Here is a 27,972-nt window from a genome sequence, read left to right as displayed (position 1 = left end):
ACAGAGGGGCTGAGATCCTTAATTAGCCAATTCAAACACAGAAAGGCAATTCTGGGCTCAGAGCACCAGTATCAAGGGGGACCCATCTAGTGCTGAGCAAGCCAACACTGAACATAACCCAGGAGCCCGTCCATTCTTCCTCGCAGAAACCATGGCAGATCCCTGTCCTCTCTTCCTTGAGCCCAGATGGAATGAAGGTCGGTGATAAGACCAGACGTGACACAGAAACTATCAGACACTCATATCTAACCCACGCCCCACCCTGACTTCCCAGGTGAGCAACAGGAAGCCCAGGGGATCACAGCCCCGCTCACGGACACCAGACGGCGCTGCGCGGGCGTGCCACTTCTCCCGCTCTGCTCACCTGTCAACATCTCCCTATAAAAAGTACGAATATTCACACAACTATAAAGTTGGCCATGTTTAAAGCCTGGACCCTGTAGAAGTCGCCAGGCAATCCCCAGCTGGTCAAATTCCCCCAGCAGTGGGCTTGCTCTCCTTTGTTGTTGCTGTTTTGTAGGTTCTTGTTTGTTTGTTTGTTTTTGCCTCATGGCTTATGGGATCTTACTTCCTGACCAGGGATTGAACTCAGGGCTCTCAGTGCAGAGTCCTACCCACTGAACAGCCAGGGAATGCCCTCCTTTTGTATTTCTAATTGCTTTGGATTGCCAGTGCTCAACCAGGTAGCCCACATAAACAGCCTAAAAATTATATTTCCAAAACGTTGTTCAACACATATAAATATGTGCACAAACATAAAAGTACAAAGACATACAAGATGTTTGCACTTTAATGATGTATATTACAAGTTACGGGGCTTCCCTGGTGGCTCAGTTGGTAAGAAGTCTGCCTGCAGTGCAGGAGACCCAGGTTCCATCCCTGGGTAGGGAAGATCCCCTGGAGAAGGAAATGGGAACCCACTCCAGTATTCTTGCCTGGAGAAACCCCATGGACAGAGGAGCCTGGTGGGCTACAGTCCATGGGGTCGCAAAGAGTTGGACATGACTCAGTGACTAACGCTTTCATTATAAGTTAACGTCATTGAATGCATACATACTAACATGAATGGCAAATTTCAAACAAATACAAATAAAAAGTAGAAGTCTTATCAGGAGTGTGTCCTGAAGGGAAAGATTGAGGTCCTCAAACGCTTAGGGCACAGCACAGCCTGTCTCACTTTCTTCATAAACATGTTAATACTTTCCTGAGTTCAGCAGGCGCTCTTGAATTGTCTCTTTTGTCAGTCTTTGCCCCAGCATTTCCAAGCATCCAGCAAGGTGTTGACTGAGGTCTCCTGTCCCTTCTTGGTGACTGGCAGCATTTCACACACGGCATCCGGAGAACCCCAGGCCTATTCTCTGGCCACAAGGATCTCATTTCATGTGAGGCCCATCTGCCTCAACAGCAAATCACAGAAGTCACAAGGGAGAGATAGCTGCAAAGTCACTGAAGAACAGCTTCAGGCCTAGGTTGGGGGAAAGTCACAGAGACAGAGTTGGAACGGGCTTTCACAAAGTCAGAGGACCCTCAAGTCAGGCCTAGACTTCAGGGTGGGAACCTGAGGCGCTCCCCCTGCTGGTAGGCCTGCTGCTCTGCGCCCCTGACCTGCTTCCCAGCAGCAGAGAAACAAGCCACACCGGCACTGGGCATTGGGCTTCGCCAGCCCCCAGGGCAGTGGGGGGCAGTCCAGGTCAGCAGAGAGTCCTGCCCTAAGCAGGGGATGAGGGCCCATCTGGAAGAGAAGACTGCTGTCACAGAGGGAGAAGGCATCTGTGATAGGAGACAGGGTGGGACAGCGAGGGGCAACAGACCTCAGAGGAGGGCACCTGCCTGCCTCAGGAGGGGGAGGTCCCCTGGCTGCCGCCTCTGCACTGGGGACAAAGCAAAGGCCTGGAGGGAGGAAGGTCTCTGGCCTCACACCCCGCTCAGCCTCACTGCCTGACACTGTGGTAGAGCTGGATGGGGACAGACTCTGAGCAAGAATTTAACCATAAAATGGAGCAAACACCACCCGCCTCATGGACTGTGTTGTGGATTCAATGCTGTGTGTGTGAAATGCTGTGCACCCCACCATCCACAGTACATAAGGAGGGCACCCAACACAAGTTTATATTCTGTAACAGCTACACTGAAAACATGAAAAATAACAATACTCGTTTTCATTACATACGGTACTAACTCAAAGTATTCTAAACAAATTTCATTTCAGTATGTAATATAGACAGCTAATGGGAAGTTGCTTTATAACACAGAGAGCTCAATCCAGTGGTCTGTGATAACCTAAGGGAGGTGGGATGGGGGCACTGGAAGGAGGCTCAAGAGGGTGGGGATATATGTACCCCCATGGCTGGTTCATGTTGCTCTACAGAAGAAACTAGCATAACACCGTGAAGCGATCATCCTCCAATCAAAAGTAAGTTAAAATTTTCACTGCAATATGTAGTCTTAGTCACTCGGCTGTGTGTCCGAGTCTGTCACTTCATGGACTGCAGCCCGCCAGGCTCTGTCCATGAGATTCTCCAGGCAAGAATACTGGAGTGGGTTGCCATTCCCTTCTCCAGGGGATCTTCCCGACCCAGGGACTGAACTCTGTTCTCTTGCATTACAGGCAAATTCTTTACCATTTGAGCCAGCAGGGAAGCCCGTCAACATGTAATCAATATGCAAAAAAAAAAAAAAAAACTGTTAACAAGACAAATTACAGTCCTTTTCTCTGCCAACTCCTTGAACTACAGTATTGACTTATACACTACAGCTCATCAGATTTAGCCACAGTTCAGGTGCTCCACGGGGCTTCCCAAGTGGTGCCATCGGCAAAGAACCTGCTTGCTAATGCAGGAGATGTAAGATGTGGGTTCGATCCCTGGGTTGGAATGATCCTTGGAGGAGGGCATGGTAACCCACTCCAGTATTCTTGCCTGGAGAATGCCATGGACTGAGGAGCCTGGCAGGCTATAGTCCATGGGGTTACAAAGAGTCAGACATGATTAAAGCGACTTAGCATGCATGGACAGGTGCTCCACAGCCTCCCTGGGCCAGTGGGTGTCCCGCTGGACAGCACAACCTCTCAGATGTCTCAGAGTGGGTCAACCTGGCCCTGAGCAACCAGGGAGGAGAGAGGATGGTGGAGGAGGGAAGGACAGGGAGGTGTTAGGGGCCACTGTTAGAAGACAGAGGGGTGCAGGGTGGGAAAAAGAGGAGGGGGCAGGGAGGGAATTAGAGTCTTGATTGTCCAGGGACAAGCCATCCCTTCTCTGAGTGCCCTAACAGCTATTAGGAGACAGAAATTAGGACACTGTCCCTCCTCCCTCCTCTCCTGATCCACTGCCCGGGAAAAAAACACTCACTTTCTGTGGCGTCTGTTGGAACCAGCAGCCATCTTCTCCCCTGAGATCCTTCAGATGCTGCTGGTTTCTGTAAAACACAGTGGAGAGCAGCCTTGGTCTTCATCGAGGGCCCTAGATTACAGAGCTGAGCCTCGTAAACATGGTTCTGAAATTCTGGCACAGGCAGCCATAAGCAAAACAAAACCAATGCAGGATCTTTGAAGGGAGCAGACATAAGAGTCATTATTTTATATATGATTCTATTCTTATGAAACTCTAATGGTTCAACAATAATACTTAAATGTGAATGTATGGACGGATGAGTGTTAAAAATTATGACAATAAATTCTATAGTGAATTATGAGTTGGATAAACTCATGAGGTTAAAGAACACTGTAATACAAAGATACAACCTCAACAAGAAATGAGCAATTTACCAAGGAAAAACACACATGGAGTTGAGGTATTATAAAACTCTTAAAAGGCTAACTCTTTTTATAAGAAACATATAGAATATCTAAAAGATCTCAATTCCTCCTAGATTAATTTATAAATTAAGGTAACACTCAAAAACCTCAAAACTACTGAAATGATACGACCCAAAACTGTAAATGTCTCTGTGTGTGTGTGTGTGTGTGTGTGTATGTATACATATATAGTATATGTATATTTAGTCACTCAGTCATGTCTGACTCTGCAACCCCATGGACTGTAGCCTGCTGGGCTCCTCTGTCCATGGGGATTCTCCAGGCAAGAATACTGGAGTGGGTTGCCATGCCCTCCTCATATGTATGTGTGTATATATATATATATATACACACACACACATATATACATAGTGAAAATACTATATGTTGACAAAGAAATTTTACTTCAAGTAGATTCAACTTAATAATACTTTTGAAATAAATGTGAAATTCCTACTATGATGAGGAATGGCTTAAAAGTATGTAACAGTCACACAGAAAAATATGCAGCTCTGACCCCATCACTGGGTCAGGCATGGGAGGCGTGAGCACCCTTCGGCTGCGCGGTTCTAGACGAGGGATCTGGTGACAGGACGACAGATGAGAAGCAGCATCAGCGCTGCCAGTGGGCCAGAACAGGGGGTGGGCTCCCTGCTCTCCACGCCCTGGTCTTCCTCCATCACCACCTCCCCAGAGGAGAGGAGACCTGACCAGCATTGCCTCTCCCTGTCTCTGCCACAGTCCCAAGCAAGCAGAAGGGCCAGAGCCGCACACTCACCACCAGACTCTCTGCTTGCTTCATCTTGGGACTGGGCATTGTCTTCTGTCAGCTTCTTTTCCTGCCAAGGGACCAGAATGGAAAGTTAATCTCCACTGGTCAGCCTGTTGTTGTGGGCATGGTCCAGAGCCCCAGGTCCTCTTGGGGGACATAAGCGCCAGGAAAGGGCCTTGAGAAAACAAGGCGCTGACCCAGGCGTCACAAACCCCTACAGCGTCTTGGGGGACACAGTGGGTTCTGCCTTCCCACCTACCCCTGTGCTGTGCCCCCCAAGTGGGCATAGACTCAGCACATCTGGGCTCTGCTGATGGCACCCAGACTCTGGTGTGATGCTAAAGGGAACTGGGCACCCCTGCCTGACACCCCACATGCCCCAGGGTTACAAAGTGAGGGTGTCTCAAACAGCAAGGACAGGGCCAGCGCTGCCAACCAGCTTTAGGACAGCGCTCAGCAGGCCAGTCTCCCTCCTACATTCAGCGTAGAGCCCCCAGGCCAGTTGAGAGAGTCAGGGACAACGCTATAGGACAAACCAGGGACCAGGTCCACCCTGGGCTTTGCTGTGGGGCGGAAGCAGTTACTGAGGGTCTGATGCCGCCAGATGCTGGAGAAGCCGACTCGCCTTGTGGCAGCACTCACCAAAGCAAACTAGAAGAGAAGAGACGCCACTGAGTGGTGGGGAGGGCCCTCTGGCCGCACCTCCCTCCCCAGGGACAGACACTGAACAAAGAGCCCCGGGCCTGTGACTGCAAGCGGGACACCCCGAGTCTGGAGAACTCAGGGAGGAGAAGAGAAGGGAGAAAATGAAGTAAAATGAAACCCATGTGAAATCTGTGCAGTGCTCCTGAACCACCCTCTTCTGCCTCCTCCCACCAGACTCGGCCAGGGGGAAGAGGGGATCGTCAGCTGAGTTGGGGGCCCGATGTGATCACGGTTTTGTAGGACCAGGTGAGGTGGGAGGAGGAGGGGTTTCCTGGGGAACAAGATCAGAGACAAGCCAGGAGGAACAAGAGGATTGGGGAGATGGAGGAGGGAGCCAGCACCTCCTCCTTCCCTTCTAGAACCTCACCTTTAGAGAAGCAACATACAACACATCTGATTAGGACAAAGGTGATTACAACTGTGATTCCAAGTCCAGTGAAAATGTTAGTCACCAGCGGTGAAGTGCCTGAGAAGAGAGGGAGTGATGGGTAGTCTCCGGCTCATGGTTGCTAGCTCTCCAGGAACCGGGGCCTCCCCATGGGCCAGGGTACCTGATTCTTGGTCCACACACTTGACATTGCTCCAGGGCGTACAGTTCATGACCATGACCTTCCCATCAGGGCACCTGGGTACAGACACAGGGGGACCCATCAGGGACAGCTGGCTGGATGAGGAGAAAGAGGGGGCAGCCTTCTGTCCTGGGTCCCCTGACAAGACAGTAGAGGGGGTACAGGCTCCTGCTGTCTGCAGGGGAGGGGCCCCTCACACCCCCTCACTGGGCAGGAGAAGAATGCAGGACTGTGTACTGCGGCCCCCGGGCTCCTGCTGAGTGATGAGAGCTGTCCTTCAGGAGCTGGGCTTCCTCTGCAAGGCCCGCCCTGGCCTCCCTGGGCTGCCCGGGAAGCTCTGGGGGCAGGGGGGGTGCCTCATCCAGGTCAAGGGTCAGAAGGGTGTGGGCACAAGTTTGACTCATCCTCCAGTCAAACTTGAATACGAGGCCCTCTCATCCACCTGTTGACTCTTCCTACCGATCTCAGCCAACACTGGAGCATCAGAGGATAGTGAATTACTATCGGCCCTAGTCCCCGAATAGGAAAGATTCAGGTGCTACTGGGGAACAAGGGCTGGGTGTGAGACCTGTGGACTTGGCTCCAGTTTTATAGGAACGTTGAAGGAGCACACACATGGCCTCATTATGACTTCTGTCTGCTGTCAGCACTTTGGTCTTTCCAGGCCATGCCCGAGGAGACATGGGAAGGGGCCGCTGGGAAAGCCGTGCAGGACAAACGGTGGTGGTGGGGAGCGCTGCTGCAGGCTCGGGAGACCCCACAGGCACAGAGGAGCTCTGAGAGGTGGGAGGCGCTTCAGGGAAGCAGAGAGAGAAAGGGGTACAAGGAAACTGGAGTCTCCTGTGGGTTGGAAGCCCCCTAGGCTCCTGTGTCTCACCCGGCGCTGCATTTTTGACAGAATTCAGGTGCATCTTCTCCACGGAAAGTGCCGGGTTTGCACTGACACTCAGTGTCCTTGCTGGAGGTGCAGCGGTTTTTTTCTTCTTCTTCTAGAGACCAAAGATAAGGTTTTGAGGGTGTGTTTCCCTAATATGTTTCTCAACCCTTCTTCACCACTCAGAGCTCCATCCACTCAGTTTAAGAAGTAATTCAGAGGGCTTCCTGGGTGGTCCAGTGGTTAAGAATCCGCCTGTCAAAGCAGGGGACACAGGTTCCCTCCCTGGTCTGGGAAGACCCCACGTGCTGCGGGGCAGCTAAGCCCGTGTGCCCCCACTACTGATCCTGCGCTCTGGGTCCTGTACACCACGGTCAGAGGCCACAAGGAGTAGCCCCCCACCACAACTGGAGAAGGCCCTTGATCCGCAAGAAAGACCCGGAACAGCCAAAAATAAATGAATTAATCTTTTTTTAAAGTAATTTGGGGGCCATTTTCTGTAGCAACACACACAGCCCATCCATAGAACAGCCACTGTTCATGTGTCACCAATAGAGGCATACAAAAGGGACTGTGCATCCTTACGGATTGCATCAGGGTTGAGAAGAAAAATGTTTTAGATCACAAATGAGGAGCAAGAAGTGGGGTGGGGTGAGGTGTAATCTGAGACACTGTAGATGGAGAGGAACCCTTGGGTGATGTCCCAATGGGTGATGCCCTGCTGGAGAGGCAGAGGGACCTCAGGTCATGAAGGCTGAGACAGGCTGAGACCCCAGAGCAGAGGGCATGGCGCTCACAGGAGCCTGGCCCAGGATCAGACACATCACACAGCTCAAACCCAGCCCTGCCCCACTCCCCCAGGCCTTCTGTCTGCACTGTTACCATCCAGCTCCCTCCACCAAGGGACATGTTATTCCCCTCTTTCCAGCTGATGTTCTGAAAGACTTCCCTGCCAGTTGGAATGCGTTATGCAAATAACTTCTGTTTTCATTTATTTTGCTGACCTAAGGCAGGATGAAGACCTAGCTGGACTGGAAATCAGGTTTCTGACTCCTCATCCCATTTAAATCCCATCTCATCACCCAGCACCTTAACTGCAGGCATGGGGGACCACAGGTTCTGTACCTGATTTGCAAGTCGTGCAAGGTAAGCAAGAAGGGAGGGTGTTTGAATGATTGGTGTAGTCTGTCCCATCGGTGCAAGGGGCACAACCTCCACTGACTTCTTCCATATAGAATCCTGGGAAGGAAGGGAAAAGCTGGTGAGTAAATCCCCGCAGGATTCCCTGAGGCTGGCAGTGTGGCTGGGGAGGCCTCTTTTGGCCATCTGTGGAATCCACAAGGGGAACTCTCCTCAACCAGGCTTTCATCTTTTGATTCTTCATCTACCACATACCCTAGACCAGTACTGCCAACAGACATATATTACAAGCCACACATCCAAGTCACATTCATAGCTGGCACATTCAACAGTAAAAAGCAAGGTCAGGGGCTTCCCTGGTGGCTCAGTGGTAAAGAATCTGCCTGCCTATGCAGAATACATGGGTTTGATCCCTGGTCCGGGAAGATCCCACGTGCTGCGGAGCAGCTAAGCCCAATGTGTCACAAATACCGAGCCTGTGCTCTACAGCTCGGGGATCCACAACTACGGAGCACACATGCTGCAACTACTGAAGCCCCTGCACCCGCGCGCCGGTGCTCTGCAACAAGAGAAGCCACCCCAGTGAGAAGCTCAAGTAGCAACAGAGCCTCAGCATAGCCAAAAATAAGTACAGAGACATGAAGACAAGTGTTGGAGACCAGCCTTAGAATCTACCTGGTGGACATAAGTTCTGTTGGCGGATCCATTCCAGTGGGGCTGATAACTGCTGGGGAACTTCATCCTTCCTTATAGACATGGCTGAAGCAGGTTTGACCTATGGGGACAAAGCAGGGACAGGCATGAGTGGCTTCCACACTCTCACCCCTACTAGGATCCACCCCACATTTCCTTGACCACTACCTGCAAAGTGAAACAGACCTGGGACCTTTCTTCCCAGCTCTAAACTCTCATTCTTTTCATGTTTGTCCTTTGGCCTTTTGTGCTAGCAAGGAACTTACACTGAAGTTTTTTCCCCTGTATTCTTTCCTCTTAAAATATGTTTATTCCAGAAAGTATGTGCTCAGATCCATCCAATTCTTTGCAACCCCATGGACTGTAGCCCATCAGACTCCTCTGTCCATGGGATTCTCCCAGCAAGAATTTTGGAGTGAGTTGCCATTTCCTCCTCCAGGGGATCTTCCCGACCCAGGGATCAAACTTCAGTCTCTTGCGTCTCCTGTGTTGGCAGGCTGGTTTTTTTTACCACTAGCACTACCTGGGAAGCCCAGAAAGTATGGGCAAGAAAAACTTTTTTTATAACAATACAGAAACCACACAGATCCCCTTGATTAGAGAAAACATTCATTATTTTGTGTCTTGACTTCTTCTATTTGACCATATGTGTGAATACTCTCAGGCTTTCTCTCTCTTTCTCACATGTGTGTGCAGACACACACACACACATTTTCACAAATGAGCGTTCTGCCATGCATACAATTTTTCATAATCAGGATATAGAATCACATATTGAGTAATGAATTTGTGGCCTTAATCCAACAAGCTGTCCCAAAAAGGAAGCTGTCAGTGTTCCACAAAACACAAGAGTCACATGAAGAAAGAAGAAATAGCAATACAGCCAAGTCTCTGTGCTACAAATGACACAATGGAGCCAGTCAAAAATCACTGGAGTCTGAGGATTTGACCCGGATTAATGTGTTGATGATAGTGTTCTGATGTTCAGAATTGTATTCTCATTTGGGGGGAGACTGTCCTAATTTGTGGGAAATATACATCCAAGTGTCCATTCACGGGATCTGTCATGTCAGCAGCTATGTTTCAGATGATACAGGAAACAAAGGGTTTTGTATAGTTTTGTAACTTTAATCTGGGAGTGATTTAAAGTAGAAAGTGACATTAAGAGAAAAAAAAAAAAAATGGAAACAGCTTATGTTGAGCCCAGTTCAACTGCCTGGATCTAAACAATATAAAATGCAACCTGTTAAATATTTGGGGACAGCTAAGCTCATATGAACAGTATGAAAAGGCAAAAAGATAGGATACTGAAAGAGGAACTCCCCAGGTCGGTAGGTGCCCAGTATGCTACTGGAGATCAGTGGAGAAATAACTCCAGAGAGAATGAACGGATGGAGCCAAAGCAAAAACAACACCCAGCTGTGGATGTGACTGGTGATAGAAGCAAGGTCTGATGCTGTAAAGAGCAATATAGCATAGGAACCTGGAATGTGAGGTCCATGAATCAAGGCAAATTGGAAGTGGTCAAACAGGAGATAGCAAGAGTAAATGTCGACATTCTAGGAATCAGCGAACTAAAATGGACAGGAATGGGTGAATTTAACTCAGATGACCATTATATCTACTACTGTGGCAGGAATCCCTTAGAAGAAATGGAGCAGCCATCATGGTCAACAAAAGGGTCCGAAATGCAGTACTTGGATGCAATCTCAAAAATGACAGAATGATCTCTGTTTGTTTCCAAGGCAAACCATTCAATATCACAGTAATCCAAGCCTATGCCCCAACCAGCAACACTGAAGAAGCTGAAGTTGAATGGTTTTAGGAAGACCTACAAGACCTTTTAGAACTAACACCCAAAAAAGATGTCCTTTTCATCATAGGGGACTGGAATGCAAAAGTAGGAAGTCAAGAAACACCTGGAGTAACAGGCAAATTTGGCCTTGGAGTATGGAATGAAGCAGGGCAAAGACTAATAGAGTTCTGCCAAGAGAACGCACTGGTCACAGGAAACACCCTCTTCCAACAACACAAGAGACTCTACACATGGACATCACCAGATGGTCAATACCGAACTCAGATTGATTATATTCTTTGCAGCCAAAGATGGAGAAGCTCTGTACAGTCAGCAAAAACAAGACCGGAAGCTGACTGTGGCTCAAATCAGGACCTCCTTACTGCCAAATTCAGACTTAAATTGAAGAAAGTAGAGAAAACCACTAGACCATTCAGGTATGACCTAAATGAAATCCCTTATGACTATACAGTGGAAGTGAGGCTTTCTCTAGTTGTGGCGAGTGGAGGATACTCTTGACTTTCATGTGTAGGCTTCTCATTGCAGTGGCTTCTCTTGCTGTGGAGCATAGACTCTAGGTGCACAGGCTTCGGCAGTTGCAGTGGGGGCTCAGTAGTTGTAGCACATGGGCTCAGTTGCTCCCAGGCATGTGGGATCCTCCCAGACCAGAGAATGAACTAGTGTCTCTCACATTGCCAGGAGCTTCTTAACCACTGGACCACCAGGGAAGCACCCACACTGTTAATATAGTGAAAAACACTGATTGATTTTCAGATGTTAATCCAACACTTATTCCTGAGATTAACCCCATTTGGTCATGGTATGTTTTCTTCTTTAAATCTTCCTGAATGTAGTTTACTGTTTGCTTTGTAAAGGAATTTTGCCTCTGTTTTTAGGAAGGGTATTTAAAAGTATTTTTTTTCTTCTTTTCAAATGTTGCCGTTAGGTTTAGGTATTAGGGTTATGTTGGCCTTAGAAGAACTAGTGAAGAACTCCTGTTGTCTGAAAGAATTTGTGTAAAGATTTGTGTTAGTTCTTTGATTGTCTGTATTTTTGTGCCCTGCCCTGTGACCTAACCTGGGTCTCCTGGCTATCCACTCCCAGTCTCAGCAATCTCATGGAGCCTCGAAACACTCTACTGGAATGAAGAATCGGAAGCGTGGCCCCATGGCATCCCAGCTTTACTTCTGAGACCAAAGCGCTGAAGTTCAGTGTGGCGAGGGTGCCGGGAAATGGGGCGCCATCATGGCCTCCTGGTGTGAGTTAAAAATGGCCCAGGCTTCTTTGGGAGAACAGTTTGTCATTGTCTAGACAAAAGTGTAGAATTATCTAACCCACTGACCCAGCAATTCCACTTCTGAGTTACCCAACAGACAATGCACATGGCTACACTGGATACTCGACAGGCACCCAGACCCATTCATCAACAGTGTTCAACATGAGTCCTACCTATTACAAACCGATACTTTAAAAACGAATTCTATACTTCTTGTGAATACAAAATGCTATTTCTTTCCAGATTTTTTGGTACTAATTCATTCAATGAAAGATGCATATTTTCACAATTCCTGTAACTTTGTCAGACCCTTAATTTTTTTTTCTTTGAACATATAAGCAACTTTGAAAAGAGCCTCAAACAATTCAAGAAAGCGGTGCCAAGTGTGCACATTTTTCCCCATTGTGAGTTTCTTAAAAATGCACACTCAGGGACGGGGGAGCCTGGTGGGCTGCCGTCTAAGGAATCGCACAGAGTTGGACACTACTGAAGCGACTTAGCAGCAGCGGTGAACCACACCCAGAGCCTCCAACTCCCCTCTGAAAGAAAGTGGTGAGAATCTGGCCCAAGCTGAGTCATTGGTGGTTTCTATTCATAAAGTGCAAGGAGCTGAAGGCAATTTTGAGGTTGTTCTCCTTTCAGAGAAAAGGAAATGTAAGGGTGCTTAAGGCAGTAGATAGGGGAAGATGGGGCCTACACTGTTAATGATTTACAAAGGACACGTTTTAGACGACAAATGCAGTGCAAAATAGAAAAAGAGAGAAAGAGAGAAAGAAAAGAGTGAGGAGGGTCGGCAGAGGGAAAAGGGAAGGGAAAGGAAAGAAATGACGATCTGATGCCAGCTGGGCCTGGGGCCAATCCAGAGGTCAGGCTCTCCAAGGAGCCAGCTCTTCTGGGCAGCAAGTAGATGCCAAGGATCCGCACTCCTCTAGCGCCCCCCACCAACACGCCGAGCACTTGGACTTGCCCGGGGGTCCTGCCGGGATTTGCCCAGGCAGGTGCCCCGGGGCCTTTTCCGGGCCTCCAAGAGCGCCTTTTGGAGCCAGGACTCGTGGCGGGAACTCACCAACAGCAAGACACCCAAGACGACGAAGATGAGAGCCCAGGGGCCCCGGAGCCGAGGCCTGGGGCCCTGGGTGCACCCTCCCCGGGAGCGCGAGGCGGCCGGTGTCCTGTCTCCGCTGCCAGGTGCGGTCGGGCAGCGTTCGCTGTCCAGGTTGCCGCGGGGTGACAGCCGCCAGAGCCATCAGAAATGAAAGTGTGTTTCGTGGGGCGCGAGATCGCCTCTAGGAGGTGCGCGGAGTGGAGCTCTGCTATTTAATCTGAGCCTGCTTCTACTTTTATACCACCCCGCCCTGGGATTGAGCCACCCGGGGTAGCGAATGAACCAGTGCCTGCTGATGTAATCATTACCACTTCCAGCCAATCACGCGTGGCTCAGGAGAGGAGCCGGGACCCCTAAGTCTCCTTGGTGCGGAAGGGGAACTTCCGCCAGCTAAAATCCTGTGGATGCGGTTTTTCATTCAGCGCCAGCCTGGTCTGTGGCTTTGGGAGGCGGGGACAGGGCACCTCCCACGTGCTCTGTGTGATCTGGCCAGTGAGACTCAGAATCTGCATTCCAGGCAGGTCCTAACTCTGCCCTTTGCAGGTCAAATGCCCCACGGGTTGACAAAAATGAATGAACCACCTGTCTTCTAATTACCGCCTTCTGCCCACTCCCAGCTTCTGCTCCTCCCCGCACCCCCGCTTCATTGACCAGGGCCCCAAGGAGGCCAGAGAACATGGACAGCCAAGAAGGAGATCCAAGAGGTGCCCTGTACTGTACTGTAGGGGAGTGATGGGTCAATTAGGAAACCTTGAATTGTTAGAAAAATCAGTAGGTTGCCAGACTCACTTGCACTTTCTGAGATTTAAGTACTTAGGAAATGAGACAGACCTGGTGAACCTTTTTGCCCTGGGCCTATATCATATAAATAGTGTTAATAATCACTTTACTATAGAATTACAAATAAGTATTTATTTAAAGGCAAAGAATTGTTTAGTTGCTAAGTCATGGCCAACTCTTTTGCAACTCCATGGACTGCAGGCCCTCCAGGCTCCTCTGTATGGGATTTCTCATGCAAGAATACTGGAGTGGGTTGCCATTCCCTTCTCCAGGGGATCTTCCCAACCCAAGGATGGAACTCAAGTCTCCTGCATTGGCAGGTGGATTCTTTACCACTGAGTCACCAGGGAAGCTCCCAAGGGCAAGAGATACACACCATATTTTCCTGTTGTGAACTCTACTTTTCAAAGATCTTAAGTATCATAAGCATGGTTTATAAGTTTACTTTTGTCACTTTTATTTTATAAACCTGAAGTTCTACCCAACAGAACATTTTGGAGCCTAGTGAATAAATCCCTGCCCCAATATAAGTGGCATCCAGGAGAAAGAAGGTGGCCTGGCTGTGACTATGTAGTTGAAACACTTCATTTGCAGATGAATGTATCCACCAAGTTCTATTTTATGTTCATGACTCTGAATGTCTCTGATTTCACAAACTGGGGTCACCATTCACATTGAGGCAATACATTACTTCCTGTCATCAGGCTCAGAGAAGGGTCCAAGTCACCCCGGACTGTCCCATGTCCCTAGTTTGCCAGGATCAAGAAGTTACCAAATCAGGACTTTCCTGGTGCTTCAGTGGTTAATAATCTGCCTTCCAATGCAGGGATCTCAGGTTTGATCCCTGATAGGGGGAACTAAGATCTCACATGCCTCAAGCTACTGAGCTGGCGCACCCCCAACTACTGAGCTCCACCCTCTACAACAAGAGAGTGCATGCACAAGGAAGGAAACCCACAGGATGGAAGGAAGATCACCCCTGCCGGAACAAAGACCCAAGGCAGACAAATAAATAAGTACTGGCATTAAATAAAATCTATTTTTAAAAAGGTACCAAACTGCCTTTGATGGTGCCTAAAAAGGTAGCATTCACTCCTCAGGGTTCCCAGTATCTTCTACTCTTCCTCTCACTTCCCAGAGGGTCTCTGATATGTGTGGGCTCTTCCCACGGACTCCATAGTGCTGTTCCCAAGCCCAAGTCTGTCCCCCATACTGCACTGGTGCTGGGCTCTCTATCCTATGAGGGTGTAGTACTTAGGACAGCAAGACAAGTACAAATAGTTTGTTTTTTTTAAAAAAAAGGTTCCATCAAAGTCTGTTAGAGCACCTTTCAGATTTAGTCATGCAACAGAAAAGAGAAAGGAACCCTTATTATGAAAACCTCTTCCACTGAAAGGAATAATCTCACAGGTGAGCCTGGTTCAAAAACGAGTTAAATCCCTCTCTGCCTTTGCTTTCCATCCCTCATCACTTTGCTCCACAGGCCTGCTTCCTGTCAGAATGTTGCAGGCTGGAAACAAGGGCTCCTGCCCTGGGCTGCCCAGCAACCCTGGGAGGTGTTCTGGAAGTTGCCCCCTCAGAAGCCTGGTGGGGGCCCAGGGTGGGGAAGAGCTTTCCTACATGTTGTTTGTCACAGCAGATCCCCCCAGCCAGACCCTGTATTCAATTGTTTTTTCTTTGTTTAAATTGTAGACCAGAATACCAACGTATCCACTGAGAGCTCTGAGTTCTGATCATCCAGAGTCAATAAATCCCCGTGTGACTTGAGGACAGTCTGGGGTTTTGTTTGTTTGGAAAAACGTTTTTAATTAATTCATTCATTTCTGGCTATGCTGGGTCTTCATCGCTGCACACTGGCTTTTCTCTAGTTGTGGAGAGCGGGGGCTACTCTCTGGTCCTGGTGGGTGGGCTTCTCATTGCCGTGGCTTCTCTTGTGGAGCACAGGCTCCAGAGCGCAGGCCTCAGAAGTTGTGTTGCAGGAGCTTCGTTGCCCCAAAACAGATGGAATCTTACCGGAGCAGGGATCGAATCCCTGTCCCTGCTTGGCCAAGCAGATTCTTAACCCCTGGACCACCAGGGAAGTCCCAGAAAGTTTTTTGTTTGTTTCATTTTATTTTTTGGCTGCCTTATGGCATGTGGGAACTTAGTTCCCTGACCAGGGAGCAAACTTGTACCCCTGCAGTGGAAGGACAGAGTCCTAACCACTGGACCACCGGGGAATCCCCGTGTTTTGTTTTTAATTTAAAAATTTTAAAAAAAAAAAATGTACACTTTGTCCCTTGACCCCTGAGGCCTGAGGCAGGTCTTTTGGTAACAGTCCAGCTAGGGGAGGGGGGAATCCAAGCTGGTCCTGGGGAGGGGAGCTGCCAGAGAGAACCCAAGGCAGACTGGATGCAACTGATGATTCGGGCTGGTGGAGGTCCTGTGTGCCCCCAGCCTCATCACCTACCATGGCATGGAGAACCAAGAGGAAGCAAGAGACATATTAAGCAGCCCCCCAGAACCCTCCCCAGTCCCTGCGCTAAAGCCTGCAGTCATGAGTGCATGAGTCTTGAGTCTTGAGTCTGTTAACTCTTAGTTCACATCCAGGCCTTTTTTCTTTTCTTTTTGCCTTTTGATCTTCTTCACCCATTTCTCCCACCCCACCCCGCTGCCTCCTACCACTGGCAGCCATCAATTTCTTCCCTCTATCTCTGAGCTTGATTTTTTTTTTTAAGATTTCACATATAATAGAGATTATATTGTATTCGCTTTCTCTGTCCTGTTTATTTCACTTGGCATAATGCCCTCAAGGCCGATCCATGTTGTCACAGATGTGTCTTCTTCAATGTCTTATTTTCAATATACATATCTTTCACCTCCTTGGTTAAATCTATTCCTAGGAATTTTATTCCTTTTGATGCAATTGTAAATGACATTATTTCCTTAATTTCTCTTTCTGCTGGTTTATTATTAATATAAAAGATATACAATCGGTTTTTTAATACTGATTTTGTATCCTGTAGCTTTACTGAATTCATTTATTCTAAGAGTTTTTGATGGAGCCTTGAGGGTTTTCTGTATATAATATCATGTATCTGAGAATAGTGACAGTTTTACTTCTTTGTTTCCTATTTGGATGCCTTTTATCTCTTTTCCTTGCCTAATTCTTCTGGCTAGGACTTGTAGTACTATGTGGATAAACATTGTGAGAGTGGGGCATCCTTGTCTTGTTCCTGATCTTAGAGGAAAAGTTTTCAGATTTCCTGTGAATTATGCCACGCAGAGAACTTCCAGATAAGGAAGACACCTCTAGATCAGCAAAGGGTGCTTCTTATTGCCCTTTAATTAAAATCAAATAACATTAAACAAGATTCAAATACCACTCGGCTTCTCTCAGACCTCTCTTGTGAAGGAGTTATACTTTCAAAAGCCCAGTCACGTGGGATCCTCCCCTTTTGAGGAAGGACCCAAAGAAGACATGAAAGTGAATCCACTTTGGAGGGTGCAGTCATTGTAACCGCCATTACTCTTTCTCCTGGGGCAGTTGAGAATGGTATGGGCGACGTCATGTGTCACCCCATCACCTTGTTGGGGCATCTTTTCATGGGCAGATTTCTCCCTGTCCTTAGCTACAGTCAAGAGCCAAACAGGACAGTGTTGGAGAGAGATTTCTCATAGGAACCTTTATGTATTATCTGATTGTTGCAATAATGGTATATTTATTTTCTACAATAGTTAGTGTTAGTTGCAGTCTTGCTAAACTTTTTGTAACCCTATGGACTATAGCCTGCCAGGCTCCTCTGTCTATGGGATTTCCCAGTCAAGAATACTGCAGTGTGTTGCCTTTCCCTCCTCTTGGGGATCTTCCTGACCCTGCATTGAACCCAGGTCTCCTGCATTGCAGGCAGATTCTTTACCATCTGAGCCACCAGGGAAACCAGGAAATGCAGGTCCCTGCTTTGTGCTACAGACCAGGGCCTACAGGATGGGGGTGAGCTTTGTCTGGACCACTTCTCTTCCACGGGGTCTTCCCTCCCTCTGCTGATGACATTCCCCCTCTGAGGATGTCATGCTCCCTCTGAAGGTGTGAATACTCTGCCAGGGTCTGCCCTCATTCACCTGCAGAATTCTGAAGAGCTCTGTACTGACCTGCCCCTGTCCCGGCCCCAACATAAAACCCTCTGACTTCTCAAAGTCCTGGGCCTGACTTTTCTCCATCATGGGGCAGAACAAGTACATGGAATCAGTTGTGAGCAACCCTGACATCATAACTCCCCCAATCTCCAGACCGAAATGAACGAACTGTTGGTAAAAACCAAAACAGTGCATGGGTATTTTTATACGTGTGTGTGTGTGTGTGTGTGTGTGTGTGTGTGTGTGTAGAAAAAAAAATACCTCTCTAGGTTAACCCAGATAATCTATTTCTTCTAGGAAGCCTCATGTTCTAGTAAGAACATGATCAAGAACCTAATATAATCTATTTTCAAATATATTCACAAGCTCTTGGCTCTCAGGATGCTGGTGATTGAGGTTTTTGGGAGAGATGGTGGTTGAAGGGCTCCAACATAACAACGGATACTTGCCGTCTTGGGAATGCACTTATCTTCTCACGGTTATCTTCCTAACTGTCAGAGACAGCCCCACAGGAGCTGTAGTGTCCATGTTGGGGTAGGGAGATTGGGGAAAAAGTGAAATGTCAGGAAAAAAGGTGCAGAGCTGGAGAATGGGAGTTTCCTATTGTGAGATGTCACAGGACATCTGGTGCTGGTTGGGAGGAACAGGGGGATGGCTGAGCAGGAGCAGACTGGAGGAGAGGAGAGAGGGCGCTGGAGGACGGCGGGGATTACAACGGCAGGTTGCGCTCCCGTGGCATCAGGGTGCAGCAGAGGGGCAGCCCCTGGGAATGGATACAGCCCTGTACTCAGCACCGTGGCTTTGGGAAGGGGACAGAAGCCTGACCGTGGAGCCTCCCAGGAACTCAAAGGGAGAAGAGCTAGGGCCTAAGGTCCAGGAGAGAAAGAAAACGGGTCTCTGTGAGGTTGCAGCGCTGAGTCACCAGGCCCACTGAGAAGGATACAGAAAGGCCAGTGGGGACAGAAAGAGAAGGTGGCCCCGGAGTGTCACGAGGCTCACAGGTGAGGGGCCACAGAAGGACCGCAGCAAGCAAGACACCTTCCCGACAGCTCTGTCACAGCCAGTCTGCACCTCCAGGGAGCCCAGCAGGCCCAGGTGCAGCCCAGAGACACCACAGCGGGGAGGCTGTGCAGGAGCCGGGCCAGGCTGGGGCCCCTCTCCCAGGGGAAGGGCAGGGAGGAGCTGACGGAGGAGGGGCTGAATTCCAGTCTCCAAGAAACCTGGGGCCTGGGAAACCTGGTGCCTGGGAATCCTGAGTCTGGCAGGAGACACGCCCATGCAGGATGAGCCTGAGGCATAAAGAGGGGAAGGAAGGAGTGGATCACCCAGCAAGGACAGACAGCCCTGCCCCTGCACCACTCACAGCTTCTCCAGAGGAGACTGCAAGGAGGGGAGGGAAGTACACACAGGCTTCTCTTTATATAAAGTTATGTGTTTTGGTCATGGATTCATGAATATACGAGTCTTTTCTAGCTAGTGCATAATGCAGCTATTTCTTGTATTGTTTGATAATATCAACAAACTCTTCAAACGGATCTCCAACTGTTTCCCTTTCCAGGAGAAGAGAGAAACCAGGGACTCTGTGCTTTCTTTAGGAAATGCACATGCAGAGGCCATCTGTCCTGTGTTCTTTTGTCCTATCTTCAAGCTCACCGATCCTTTCTACTACCTGTCAATTGCACAGTTAAACACTTGTAGTGTGGATTTTTCACTTCAGCTATTTGACTTTTCAGCCCTACAATTTTGTTTTGATTCCTTTTGATAGTTTCTATTTTTATAGACCATTCCCTGAGTAATCCTCACTTCTTAAGTATCTGCTCCAGCTTTGATAACTATGCAGCTAAGTAGCCATCATCCAGTCAAGACACAGAACACTCCCAGCACCCCACACAGTCTCTTCTGCCCCAGTAGGCCTTTCCCACCCACCCCATCAGGAGACAGGCACTCCATCCCAGGATATATGTGACTCAAATGAGGAATATATATGAGAGCACTTCGGAAAATAGAAGTAATAGTTATTCCACAAGTGCGGAGACGCTTTGCACCATCATCAGTAGTCTAAATAAGGAAATGAAAGCATGCGATAGTCTCCAGGGAAGGTGAAAAGATAAAATTAAGTACCAATTTTGATTTTTTCAAACCATCTCAAAACTTGAGGCTGCATCACAATGATAAGAATTTCTACATGAAACTAGGATCCCAACCTCATTCTTTTCTTAAAATTTACTTTAGGACTTCCCTGGGAGCACCATGGATCAGAATCTGCCTGCCAATGCAGGGGACACAGGTTCCATCTCTGGGGCAGGAAGATCTCACATGCTGTGGAACGACTAAGCCCATGCACCACAACTACTGAGCCAGAGCTCTAGAGCCCTCAGACTGCAACTAAGGAGCCCCAGTGCGGGAACTACTGAGGCCGCGTGCCCAGCGCCCGTGCTCCGTGACAAGAGGAGCCACTGCAATGAGAAGCCCCCGCACCGCACTGAAGAGCAGCCCCTGCTCACTGCAACTAGAAAAAGCCCGCATGCAGCAATGAAGACCTGCTGCAGCCAGAAATAAACATCAATAAATGAATCACATGAAAATTTTTTTTCACAGGAAAAATGAAACAAAGGCCCACAACATCAGACCGAAAGTACCGCATTCTAGGAACCAAAGCCAGATGCACCGTGCCCAAGTGTGTGTGTGTAGGTGGGTCACAGTAAAAATACACTGGTACATTTACAAGGACAAAATATGCTTGGTGGGTTGGCCCAGATTCTACTCTTCTAGAAAGTCACCTACTAACGTCATCAGCAAACATACATGGTTTTATTTTCAAATATGCTCAGTGTAATAATTTTGAAAAAAATCAGAAATTTTTAGTTTTAGGAGGATTATTACTAAATATTATAACAGCCACACAGTGGAATACATGCAGCTTTTATTCAATCAGTCAACAACCACAGGAGCACCCACTCTGTGCTGCCTGCTGTAGGTTTCAGGAATATATTGACAGCTAGTGAAAACAAGACAGGGAATAAGTAGCATTACATCTTTTAGAGCAACCAGTCTACCACAGCTGGCTTCCTTCCCCTCCATGAACCTGGTCTCCCTCCTTCACCACTTCCTCCTGGGGCAGGAGATGGGACCAGAATGGCCTTTTCCTGTATCTACTGCAGTCCTGGGCAAGCAGAAGGACCAGGGCCCCACAAGGTCCATCACAGCTCATCAGCACGGACTCTGGTGTTTCTCTAGCCTTACTTTCATTACTTTCTGTTCTAATCTGTATTATCTCCTTCCTCTGTTTACTCTACCTTTAGTATGTTCATTTTCTACTGTCTCACTGTATAGTATTAGGTTATCAATTTGAGATTTTCCCTCTTCCTTAATGCAGTCATTTACAGGCATAAATTTCTTTCTACGTTTTCAGCTGCTTTAGCTACATCCCATAAGTTTTGGCATGTGGTATCTTCAGTTTCATTCACCTCAAAAGACTTTACAGTTTCTTTTTTGATATCTTCTTTGACTAACTGGTTATTTGAGAGTGTGTTGTTTAAATTTTATCATAGCTATGAAGTTCCCCAGTTCCTTCCTGTTTGTGATTTCCAATTTCATTCCACTGTGGTGGGAGGCTATGTGTTCTATTATGGCTCTCCTTTTAAATTTATTTATTTTATGAGCTAGTATATGGTTTATTCTGGAGAATGTTCCAGGTACACTTGAGAAGCATGTATTTTGTTGTTGACTAGAGTATTCTACAGATGTCTGCTAGGTCTAATTGTTTTATAATGTTGTTCAAGTCTACTATTTTCTTGTTGATCTTCTTTCTAGTTCATTATGAATCCTTACAGATTAAGGAAATCACATTTCTAAGTGTGATTTGTGTTCTGAGTACTTTTTTCGAGTTTGTTTTTATCTTTGTCACGATTTCTTCCATTTGGCTTTCTTAATATTTACACAGCCTTTAGGCAAGTTTTATAGTTTGTTGTCATACTGAAGAAGGTCTTCCCCTCTCCAGAGTGGTAACACATTTTTTCTCATATTTTTGCAGTACTTTTCTGGTTTCATATATTATGATGAATTCATTGATCCACCTAGTTTTAATTATCCAATAAGAAGAGCATAAGGGAGAAACATCATCATTTTTCAGAAGTCATCCTAGTTGTTGTATCATCATTACTGAAGAGTTAATTTTTTATCATTGACAGGAAGTGTCATCATCATAACACATTATTAAGGAAAGGTTTTAAAGGTTGGGTTTTTTTTCATTACTAACAAATATGAATTAGATATGAAAGAGAGAGAGATCCTGCAAGGAAGAGTGAGGTATTCTGAAGGAGGAAAGCCCAGGAGGTGAAGGTCAAGCCTAGGGACATGGGGTCCCCGGTTGTGACAGCTCTTCCAAGTCTTCAGCTCAGTTCCAGATCACAGAACCCCCTTCCTTAGGGTCACTGACCCTCTACAGGTCGGACCCATTTTTCCTCTTGTTTTCCCGCCAGGGCCCAATGGCATGAGCTTTGTTTGAAGGCTCTTCCCTCATCACTATTTCTGTGCCTCTTTGTGTCTCCCAAGGACTAGGAGCTCGTTGAGAACAGGAATTAGGACTTCCTTCTCTAAGTTCTAGAGGCCCAGGTGGTGCTGTTCAATAGAGTAATCACCAGGTCTTTATGGGAATGGAGCACTTCAAACAGCTTCTCTGAATCAAGAAGTGTTGCAAGTGAAAAATACATTCTGAATTTCAAAGACAGTATTTAAGAAAAGAAAGTCCATCAATGTTTTATATTGATTGTTGTTTAGTCACTAAGTCATGTCCAACTGTTTGCAACCCCATGGACTGTAGGCTGCCAGGCTCCTCTATGGGATTTTCCAGGAAGAATGCTGGAGTAGGTTGCCATTTCCCCCTCCAGGGGATCTTCCCTGGCCAGGGATCTAACCTGTGTCTCCTGCATTGGCAGACAGATTCTTTACTGCTGAACCACTTGGGAAGCCCGATAATGTTACTACCCTTTTTCATTTTCATTAAAGGGTGATATGATAGCCCTTGGATTTCATTGATTTTTGCTTTATGTATTTTTAAAGCTGTTTTATTAGGCACAATATATTTATGGTTAAGATGTCTTCCTGATGAATTGACACTTTTAACACTATAAATGGTACCTTTTAAAAAATCTTTGGTAACATCAGGTGAAAACTTGAAATAGTCTTCTCTGGACCTGGGCAGTCCCTCAGCATTGACATTCAGTTACCTCTGTTCTGTCCGCAGCCTGCCGGTCACATTTCCCACCACCCAGATCAATACCCCCATGCCCCTCAGAGCAGGACCAAACACTAGCATTAGTGCAGGCATCTTAGACCCCACAGCACCCACGCATTCAGGGGGAGTCCTGTCTGCAGCCTGCTGAGGAGCCCTGTGCAGGGGCTGTGGGCCCCAGGGACAAGGCAAGGTCCTTTGTTTCCTCGGGGCAGTTCTGGCCACAGGAACCTGAGGCAGACAGCGATTCCTGTAAAGTCGTCAGGGTGAAAGAGTCTGGAAAGGCTGCAAGGCAGATGTGACAAAACTCCCAGTGGCAGGGAACAGGCGTGGACATGTCGGGAAAAGTCCACAGAGCCAGGATCACAGACAAGGACGAAGTCAAAGTAACGGGGTGTGTAATCTCCACTGCACGCTGTTTGAGAGACAAACACTGGGGTGTACCGGGGTGCGGTGGAGACGTGAGACTCTGCCATTCACAGACCTGTGGTGTGTGTGTGTGGAGGGTGGGTTGGGGGCGTGAGAGAGAGAGAGAGACAGACAGAGGAGGGAGACAGGAGGGCTGCTGTAGAGCAGCAGCGTGGGACAGAAGACAGAGGGAAAGGAGGCAACTTCGCTGGCGGTTCAGTGGTTAGGATGCCACACTTTCACCGCAGGGGTCAAGGTTGATTGAGCCTGGGCCAATTCAAAGAAAGGAACTGAGAATGGAAGATGAGGTGTGGAAGTGTGTTCAGTTCGCCTCAGGATTTTGTCCCCTTTGCCCCAAGCTGGTGAGGTTCAGAGATGAGTCACGAGTGGGGATTTCTTTCTGTGCTTCTTACCACTTACTTCCCGAAAATGATGCAGTACTGTTCGCTGGGTTTGCAGAGTCTAGATGGACCTTGCTGCATGCCCATGTTACTTTCCCGAGCTGATGCAACTGTTTTAGGGTCTAGTTTGATTTTCACTCTCCCTTGATAGGCCAACCAAAACAACACTACTTTTTCCTCCCTAGGGACAAATGGGCCCTAAAAGCTGCACCGTTACTTTTTTTTTTGAACAAAAGATTCTTTAAATTCCATAGTGCTTTACAATTTTCAAGCGATTCACACACGTGATTTCCTATAATCTCACAATAACTCTTCTTTTCCCCTCATCCCTATCTTGCCCCTCCCTGCTTCCCTCTCCCCACTGGTAACCACCAGGTTATTCTCTGTATCCTTGAGTCTGCTGCTTCTTTTGTGTTACTCACTAGTTGTAATTTTTATATTGCACGTGTAAGTGGAAGTAACGTGTAAGTAACATCATACAGGGTTTCTCTTTTACTCTAAACCTCATCAGCTGTGACAAAGCCATAGCGTCAGACTTGTTCTCAAGGTCTTCCTGTGGTCTGAGACCTGTTTCTTCTAAGATTTGTGTGGGTGTAGGTAGTTGTTTTTATAAGTAAAAAGACAGCTAGGTTAACAAGAAACCCTTCCGCCTGGAGTTCAGGGCAGCCATTAAATAGTTTTTTCAGGGTGCCTGACACACCTGTTTCAGACTCAAAACAGAAATCAAAATAACAGCTTCAGACCCATTCCTCCTAAACTAGACAGAGCCCCTGAGGCCAGCCGCCTGATTTGGGGGGATTTACCCTGTAAGCCACGTGGGTTGCTGCCAGAGAAAGTGCCTGGAAGGAATTTGCAAAATGACCGACAGCAGTGGAGAAGGGGTGCTGAATGCAAGGGAGGGTGGGAAAGCTCCTTTTCTGTAAAAACCGAGGGGAAGAATAGTTGCGAAGAGCGTGTTCTAGAATGTCAATATAAAAGGGGAGGGGAGGGAGGGAAAGGAAGAAGGAAGAGGGGAGGGAGGTGGGGGAAGGAAGAAGGAAGACGGGAGGGAGGTGGGGGAAGGAAGGGGAGCGCAGAGGCTTGCAAAGGAGTTTTCCATTCCTTTTCCTTTGGAATTTACTTCTGGGACAGCTAGACCAGCCTAGGACCGGGTCGGAGAACGCGGGCTCTTCTCCCTCTGGGCCCGGGTCGGCCCTGCCAGGCCCTGACCCTGCTCCTTCCCTCCATTCAGCCCACGGTAGGTCTCGGTCGGACATCCCCCGGCCTCAGCTGACCCCGGCGTGCACACCGCCGGGTCTTTTCCCGCTGCCATTTACCGGCCACCCGGCGCGCCTTCCCGAGCCAGTACCCGCGATGGTACTCACCCACGACACGACACCCATGACGAAGACGAGGTACCCGAACCGAAGTTTGAGGCCACCGGAGCGCCCTGCGGCGGCGCTCGAGGAGGCCGGTGCCCTCCGTCCCCGCTGCCCCTTGCGGCCGGGCAGCGTTCGCTGTCGAGGTCCCCGCAGGTTGATGGCAGGCACAGTCATGAGGAGTCTTAGCGGTCGTCCGTGGAACTTGGAAAGCCGGCCTCTGATGGCCAGACGTCGGAGCTTTTCGGTATACCCTCGCTCCCGCGCACTGTACCCACGCTTTCGGAGGAAGCAGGCGGCGGTGGCCCCGCCTTGTCTTCCTCAGGGTGTTGCTCAATCAGTGCAGGGAAAGGAAGAAGCTCCTTCTTCATCTCACCCGCGAGTTCAGCGCAGCCTGAGTGCGTGCTCAGTCGCTCGGGTCGTGTTCGACTCTTTGCTGACCCCACGGACTGCAGCCCACCAGGCTTCTCTGTCCATGGGCTTTCCTAGACAAGAATACTGGAGTGGGTAGCCGTTTCCTCCTCCAGGGGATCTCCCCGATCCAGGGATGGAACCCTCCTCTCCTGCATCTCTTGCATTGGCAAGAGGATTCTTTACCACGGAGCCACCTGGGAAGTCCGATGCACGCAGAGTTGGCATTAAAGGTTCTTCCTGAACCGGATCCCTTCTCAGGGGCAACGACCCTCCTGAGCTACCACTGGCCCTCCGACTGGCCCGCCTTCGGCCCGCTCTCAGCTTCGGTTCCTCCCAGGCTCATTGACAGTATGGGTGCACAGGTAGCCCTGCCTCCAGAGTCACGTGGCAGCTCTGTCCCCGTGGAAAGTTGTTGAATCAGAGGTTTGCTCTTAGCATCTTAGTGGCCAGGTGCCTGCCTGGAGCAGATCCTCAGTGAACAGGTGGGTGGACAGAATGAAGGTCACAGAGATGGCCATCGGTGGGTCTGAATTCAAGTCACAAATAGGCTTCGGATCTCCTCCATCACTACCTGTGATGCGTTGCGGTAATGCCAGGGTCCACGTCTGACTTTCACATGCCGGACTTCAGACTATCTCCTCTCGACCCTACTGCTCTTGCAGCCAGGCAAGCTAGAAGAATCCACTCCATTCAGCCTTTCTTGGAGATTTTTCTTCCCTGTAGATTCTTTAAAGCCTTTGGAAAACAGAACTGCTGGAGGCTAATTGGCATACGAAACCATAGGGGCCAGGAGAAGGAGGCCCCCACGTGGGTCAGGCGCGTCCAGCTGTCCCTAAACATCGCGCTCTGCTGGACTTAGGTTGTGGGGAGTCCAGTGTTGGGTGAGCTGCACAAGGCTGGGTCCTACTTACAGGGCGACTGTGGGCTGCGGACTGAGCAGGGGAGCCGCCAGCCGGGAGCCTCGGGCCCTACCCTTTGTATCAGTTTTGAGAGGCCGGTGTGGTAGTAATTAAAATTCCTTTTTCTTCCATGTGTTTATCCAGTTGTTCCAACATCATTTATTGAAAAGACTTTCTTTTCCCATTGAATAATAGTACTGCCTTTGTTGAAATTCAGTTGACCATGTACATGTTCCATTTCTGGACTCTATATTGTGTTCCATGGATCTACTCATTTTCTATCCTGTGCCAATACCACGTTGCCTTGATTGTGTGCGTATGTGTCAGCCCTGTTCCCCTCTTAGCGACCCCATGGACCGGAGTCTGCCAGACTCCTCTGTCTGTGGATTTCCTAGGCAAGAATACCGGCGTGGGTTGCCATTTCCTCCTCTAGCAGATTTTCCGACCCAGGCAGATTCTTCACCACTGAGCCACCTGGGAAGCTTGTTGTCTTGATTACTGTATCTTTATAGTGACTGTGGAAATCAGGTAGTTTAAGTCCTCCAATTGTTCTTTTTTCCCTCCTTTGTTTGTGTTTCCATATAAGTTTTATATAAATTAAAAATATTTAATTTAAAAAGTCCTGCTGGGATTTTAATTGATATCGCATTGAAAGTGATGATTGACACAAATTGACATTTTAACAATACTGAGTCTGCAATCAATGAGATGGTTTTATTTTAGACCTTTCTTACTTAATCTTGACAACATTTTGTAAGCTTTCTGTGTACAGATTGTATACATCTTTTGTAAATGCATTTCCAAATGTTTTTGATGCTACTTTCAGTGGAATGGTTGAGATTATTGGTTTTTATTTTCAACCCATGTGTCCCAGAGAGTGGGACATGACTGACTGAGCATGTTTTAGACAACTTATAATTTCAGCTTGCCGTTTTCCAGGTGGAGAATCTCAGCCTTATAATTGACATGTTTATTCTAGTTACATCCATTGTTGTATATGGTTTGCCACAATTTCTTCATTTTGCCTTTGTTTTTTAAAAATATTTTCACTGGGTATAAATGAGCAATGACTCAACAGGTTTCTTTTACCACTTTAATTCTTAGCTCCATTGTTTAAGTCCGTTGTCATTCATTGGTCTTTTGAATGCAAAAATAAAATTTTTATGCACAAAATTTTCTCTTTGTTACTATGATGTGTCCAGGTGGTGTTTTCTTTATATTTATCTTTCCTTGGGGTTTTCTAAGCCTTTTGAAATTGTAAGTTGGTGTTTTGCACTACATTTGAGAAAATTACAGCCATTTTTTTTCCTCATTTTTTCAGTTATTTCTTTTAAGTCTTCAATTCCAAATATATTCCATGGTGTTGTCCCGAAGGTCACCAAGACTGTTCCCTGTTTTCTTTCCGTTGTTTTAATCTCTGTTCTTCAGATCTATCAAATCTCTCTTCAATTTCACTCATTATTTCTTCTGCAGTGTTCAAACTCTGTTAATAACATTCAAGGGAATTTTTAATTTCAGATAATGGAATTTTCTGTTCTAAAATTTCCTTTTGGTTCTTGTTTTATAGTTATCACTTCTATGCTGAGATATCCTAGCTTCTGTTCATTTTATTAGTTTTCTACAGACCAAACATATATTTTA

General features: G+C 47.8%; 2 protein-coding genes and 1 long non-coding RNA gene across 13 annotated transcripts in view; 2 read left to right on the top strand and 1 right to left on the bottom strand.

Moving 5' to 3' along the window:
* Positions 1–27,972, top strand: part of LOC122710047 — an 83,265-nt gene that overhangs the window by 38,767 nt on the left and 16,526 nt on the right. The gene's annotated exons all lie outside the window — the stretch shown is intronic.
* Positions 129–25,515, bottom strand: LOC122710276 (tumor necrosis factor receptor superfamily member 10A-like). Of its 11 annotated transcripts, none has more exons than XM_043927979.1 (10): positions 25,025–25,515; positions 8,529–8,628; positions 7,839–7,952; positions 6,717–6,825; positions 5,822–5,895; positions 5,638–5,736; positions 5,191–5,216; positions 4,572–4,632; positions 3,348–3,542; positions 129–1,465 (listed from the first exon to the last, which is right to left on the bottom strand). In XM_043927979.1, exons 1-10 carry the CDS (start codon positions 25,193–25,195, stop codon positions 1,419–1,421), a joined length of 996 nt encoding a protein of 331 aa, XP_043783914.1. In that variant the 5' UTR covers positions 25,196–25,515; the 3' UTR covers positions 129–1,418. The 11 variants fall into 11 exon arrangements, 7 of the variants coding, with proteins under 7 accessions (XP_043783914.1, XP_043783913.1, XP_043783917.1 ...); XM_043927978.1 differs by having other exon boundaries at positions 6,717–6,828; positions 25,025–25,500; XM_043927982.1 differs by having other exon boundaries at positions 3,348–3,458; positions 6,717–6,828; positions 25,025–25,482.
* On the top strand, positions 7,631–11,915 carry LOC122672968. Its single transcript, XR_006334546.1, has 2 exons — positions 7,631–7,859; positions 11,446–11,915. It is a non-coding gene; the product is annotated as an uncharacterized LOC122672968 (long non-coding RNA).

The sequence above is a fragment of the Cervus elaphus genome, chromosome 16 (genome assembly GCF_910594005.1).
Source record: "Cervus elaphus chromosome 16, mCerEla1.1, whole genome shotgun sequence".
Taxonomy (NCBI): Eukaryota; Metazoa; Chordata; class Mammalia; order Artiodactyla; family Cervidae; genus Cervus; species Cervus elaphus.
Note: the sequence above shows the minus strand (reverse complement) of the source record. Positions and strands in the feature narration are given on the sequence as shown.